Genomic DNA, 5,664 nt, shown 5'->3' on the forward strand with positions numbered 1-5,664 from the left:
CTTTCCTATTAGTTAAAATTTTAATGAGTTCCCTGTTTTAAAACTGGAACCCGCAAATTTGACGAGACCCATAAGAATTCAACCAAAATGAGAGAGGGTGTTGAAAAGAGTATTTAAGAGTGTGTTGGTAATGTTTTTATTTTATATAATGAAGGTAGCATCGTATCCAAAAAGGAAAAACAAGTCACTAAGTTGATAGAAAATGAGCTATCATGGGAACATAAATTATCTCACAAACTGTTACATAAGACAAATAATCCTGAAACGATGAAGTAAAACAATTTTGTATAATCATCCCGGAAAGAGTCCCTAAATGTTTACGCTAAGTGACTGACATGTATCATGTTTTAAATGATCTTTGAATCCCCGGTGCATGCAAAAATTGTATAATATATATATATATATATGATTATACAAGAAATGAATATGAGAAGAAAATATAATTTTAAATTAAATCATTTTTATCAGGTAATATAATCCCAATTTCATCATTACTGTGCACTGCTGGACAAGGAAACTGTAGATAGCACAAACCATACAAAATGAATATGAAACTCACTTAATACAACAAGCACTTTATGTCCTTAACTATTTCCTCTTTTCTAATAAATGAAGATCCTCTCACACTTTTACTAACATGAGAGAGAGGGCTGTGTCGTAAAAGATAGACTCAACAAAAGAAAAACTAATACACCCTAAATATTTAAAGGTGGATCTCACATTCTCACTAAAATTAAATTCCATCTCTCTCAACATTATCCTCTCACGCTAGTAAATAGCTTAAAAGGATCCTAAGCCATTCCAAGTATACACTCGGTAATTCTACCCTTCAGACAAGATTATGGGCCAAGTACAGCAGGCACAGCCAAGCTAATTAACTAATGTGACTCTACTACTTCATCATAACAATTGAATCGGCTAACGGAAGAACTTATCTTTCATAGCAAAAGTCAGAAGGATGATGATGATCATTGCTCTTATGTAAAATTAAAAACCAAGAACAAGATGCTTGGTTTAATATATGCATTTTAGCAACAGAGAATTCCTAAGCATGATAATCCATTGGACAAGTGACAACGGTACTCTGGAAATAAGGTCTTGACATAAGAATATGTATGAAATATGATGTGTGATTAAGCAATTAATCAAATGTTCCCATATGTAATTTTGCAGTATTCTTCCAAATTAGTCAGAGTGACCAATGGCCATGCAGTAGAAATTATAAAGAATGCATACAAACTGCAACGTTGAAGGGATAGTGACCTAAATGTCCAGTTAGTTACCACCGAAAATAAAGTTTTATTTCCTAAATTAACATGTAGAAAGTTATCAAAGAGTATGTATATTTGAACATACGCTATTCCTTGAGCAAGCGTTGTTGCAATTTTCATCCTCATAGCCCAATCTAAGCTGCGACCTCCCCTTGGTAAGTGATGTAGCCATTTATCTAAGGGCCCATTAGCTACAAACTCATAAACAATGTAGCGGTCACCATGATCATAACAGCATCCCATCACAGCCACCAGATTTGGATGTCGAAGCCTTGCAACCCTGCCAATTACAGAATAGAACTCTTTTTTCCTCTGAAAGCTTGATCTCTTCAATCTCTTAACAGCAACCTTTGAGCCATCTAGTTGGACCCCACTGTATGTACCACCAGTCTTTGTATCCCCAACAAGACGGTTTCCTTCACTGAAGTTTTTCGTGATTGACCTTAGTTCCTCTTTGGTAAAGACTTTCCATGATGGAAGTGAAGCGGCAAGATCAGATAGTTTTCTAGATCGTCTTCTCTTCTTGCCCCGCTTATATACAAGAAGCCAGACAACCACTGCTAATGTTGTCGAGAGTATCAATCCACTCACCACTGCAAGGATTATAAGGTACTCCCTGTGGCAGTGCATATGGTTACATTTTGTATCTGAGATGAAAAAATGGAAAAAAAGAGTAAACAGTTCAGTTGGCCATGATATTTAAAATAATCATGCAAAAATGTAGTCAAGATAGAAGAAAGAAAACGGAGAAAATAATTGCATACCGCCATACCCCAAGAGTAAAAAAGAAAGGACATGCCTTTCAGAAGAATGAATTAAATAATTGGAAAACATGCATACTGAATTTCTAATAAACATAAAACGTGAATCCACAGGTAATATATACAAGAGCATACCTAAGTCAAGTATACACAGAGAAGCATGAGGATTACCACATCTCTCACTCATGAGAAATTTTGAATTATTACTCATTGCTGTACATAAATTATCTGTACTGTTCCAATTACAGGATAGTCCAGTTCCAGTACAATTAAGTTGAACATTAGCCAAAGGAAATATGGACTTATTCCATTGAGAATTATCAGACCACATCCACTGAAAACCAGATGCATTGTTGTGTCTTTTTCCACCAATCCAGCAACTATTGATGGATTCGCCACATAAACTTTGAGCAAAATGTAACTCCTGAAGCGATGCCAATGATGCTAAATGTCCACCATATTTACTACAGCATGTCTCTGAATCATTCCAAGATTGAGGCCTCCCAACATGGAGAAAGCACTTGGTCTTGTTAGGGTCAATAACCCAACCATTTGGGCATGGCGCTGCACAAGAAAAAGAAAAAATGATATAGTACATGGATACTAAAGCATGAATATGTAGATAAATTATAATCAAAATATGACTTCAAGCACCATCAGATGAAGTGCATTAGAATTTTTATACATGTTATTATAGAAAGATTGAAAATTAAGAAGCATTATAACATGTTATTATTGAGTTCTTAGACAATCCGTTTAAGTGTGAGCATGAGAGCATTTGCCTGGTCTGGATTGGACACAAGCTCATCGGAAGAACGAGCCTGGCAGCTATAATTATATTTTTCTCTAGTAATTTATTTGTTTACTATTTAGTGTCTTACTTTTACTTGGTGGTCACTATGTAGTCAATGGCGGATAGCGTAGCATAGTGCATCGGCAGCCCCACAAAACATCTTAGCAATATAGCGGCTAGCAAAGTGGCTGCTAGGTTGAAGTTTAGAGAAACAACTTACTCAAATATAATCTCATATAGATCAATCATCAGTTTTCATCTTCAATCACATTTCTATGAATAGTAAGCCAGTGTTTCACAGTATCAATCAACTATTGTTTTAGGTAATTACGTATTGACAAAGAAAGCTAGTAAATAGTCCCGATTCTGGTAAAATGTAACTGCGTATAACTTATTAACTTCCATTAAAATACTAAAATATTATCACCTAATAAATACCATCTCCATCAATTTAGTAGAAACACACCACACGTTTCAAGACATGGTTTTAAATGGCAGCCTGCAACCGTAATTGCGAGCATATCATTCTCATTTCTCTGCAATTTCAATTATCGCAGTGTAACCGCAACCGTTATTAAAACAATGTTTCAAAATACTTATATTTTGTTTTAAAATATCGCTAAAGCAATACCCAAGTTCATCCTCCTCCCCTCGGTATCTCCATAAATAGAACAAGATAAAATATTAACAGAGAGAAAGGTTGACTCGAATCAAAAGTATGTAACACTGATCCTTCAGATTGAAGACTCGAATCAAAAGTATGTAACACCGACACTTCACAAATTGAAGACTCAAATCAAAAGTAGGTAACACTGACCCTTTAGATCGAAGTGTCCAATGTATCGTGTTTGACACGATAGTGACACTTGTGATTACATACAACTACTTCTACATACTGATGTCTACGTGTCAATGTAGAGTTTGGGTAAATGTATGTGGTTCATAGGTTATAATATAATATATAGTTATCTTACATTAAGTGATAGTTAATGATTTTAATAATGAATAAGCAAATCCTTATACAACCAAAAACATAAGGGATGGATCGAAGAGATATGAAGTAATGAGTTGAAATGATACCTTTAGTGTGTGAAGCATCGAAGTGACCGCAAGTCTCATTATTAAGTGTCTACAACCACAAACAAAAATAAATTAGTTAAATCGAGTATACAGCACAAAACATTTAATTTCCAAACATGTCCTAAGAAAAAAATACATATATATATATAGAGAGAGACAGAGAGAAAGAAGAAAACTCACTGCATTGGAAGTGATTCCAGGAAAAGCAATTAAAGGTAATAGAAGGAGAATGAATTGCAGAAGCGTGGACTTGCGTTCCATCGGAATAATGAAGTCAAAAAATGGCGTGGCGAGAAAAGGGAGAAAAAGAGTTGTTCATTTCTGAACTATCGAGTAGTGTCTGTGATGAGTAAGTGAATTAATTGAAGAATTGAACAACTCCAGTCCCCCTTTTTCAACCGTGTTTATTACTCGCTTCTTCTCTCTCATTTCTTCGTTCTTAGGTATTTATTTTTTATTTTTCTGAATTATGTTTTCTTAGGTTAGTACTAATATTAACAGATAAACACCTCGTATATAAATCAGAGAAGTGCTAATAAAATCAATTTAATTCAAAGAGAGGTACTTTGTTCATTTTTTATAAGAAAACATGATTCACTTTAATTTTTATAGTTTAATAAATAAATGTCAATATTTAAAAATAGATTTAAAAGATACAATTTAAAATTTTAATGGTATTAAATCTAAAATATGATCAAACTCATTTGTAGATGATATGTGATTCAACTATTAATAATTTAATTTGATAGTATCAAAATATAATAATTTTCAAATGTATCATAGAAGTCTTCATTTCATTTTACGTTATGGATTAGATTCTCTAAAGTAAATATTTTATTTTAAATAAATAATATTAATCATTGATTATTAAATAAAAAGTTAATATTAAATATACATGTATATTCAATTTTAATGGTTACAATTTTAACTCTTAATTTAGTCAATTTATTTACTAAACTCTTAGAGAAACATAATCCTTATATTGTCTATTGTATAAATAAAATAAAAAGAATAACATTTTTTATAAACAAAAATTTAGAAGATATGTCCTAGTTTAAAGTAAGCAACACCTGTGATCTAAAAGAATAACATTTTTATTAAAAAGCAAAAATATTATACTAGTCGTTTTAAGTTTAGTTCAATTTTTGTTTAGGTCATTTAAATATTTTATTTTTGATTTGATCCTTTAAGTTATATTCAATTTACAATGTTTGTCATTAAGTTAAATTAAGTTACGCATGTGAACTATTAAGTTTGCAATTTTTCTCAAATTACTATAATGAAATATTAAGATTTAATTCAAACAGCGTAGTGAGTTAATTGTCCATATTATTTTGTAAGTGGAAGAAGTTAGTGATATTAATTGTGTTGATAGACTTTCATTCTACCATATTTTTTAGGTTATACATGTGTTCATATAGTCGTAGAGATCAAAAAATGTAAATCATTTATAAGGTTTGTAGATGTTGTCTAATTAATTATCAAATAATTTCAATTGCATCGATCATTGTTGACAATAAGATAAAAATCTAATATTGCAAACGTAATGTAACTTAAATCCTTGAAAACTGAAGGAGAGATAGAAAAAAGAGTAAAGATTAATTACTTCGTTTAATAACTTTAATAAAATGGCTTAAGACTTGTATTTCTCTGTTGACTTTAAAGATAACTCTATGATTAATTATTTTACTTAATAATTCAATATAAACAATGAATTTCACTAATCCAACCGTTAAATTAAAAAAAATTAGACCAATTC

General features: G+C 31.6%; 1 protein-coding gene across 1 annotated transcript in view; it reads right to left on the bottom strand.

Moving 5' to 3' along the window:
* Positions 1 to 4,312, bottom strand: part of LOC101501106 (C-type lectin receptor-like tyrosine-protein kinase At1g52310) — a 5,690-nt gene extending 1,378 nt beyond the window's left edge. The window contains exons 1-4 of the mRNA XM_004488065.4: positions 4,086 to 4,312; positions 3,906 to 3,954; positions 2,168 to 2,596; positions 1,357 to 1,918 (exon numbers count right to left, since the gene is read on the bottom strand). Of these exons, the coding sequence (XP_004488122.1) occupies positions 1,357 to 1,918; positions 2,168 to 2,596; positions 3,906 to 3,954; positions 4,086 to 4,166 (1,121 nt within the window). The 5' untranslated portion in view covers positions 4,167 to 4,312. The remainder of the gene's footprint in view (positions 1 to 1,356; positions 1,919 to 2,167; positions 2,597 to 3,905; positions 3,955 to 4,085) is intronic.
* Positions 4,313 to 5,664: the final 1,352 nt, after the last annotated feature.

The sequence above is a fragment of the Cicer arietinum genome, chromosome 1, assembly GCF_000331145.2.
Source record: "Cicer arietinum cultivar CDC Frontier isolate Library 1 chromosome 1, Cicar.CDCFrontier_v2.0, whole genome shotgun sequence".
Lineage (NCBI taxonomy): Eukaryota > Viridiplantae > Streptophyta > Magnoliopsida > Fabales > Fabaceae > Cicer > Cicer arietinum.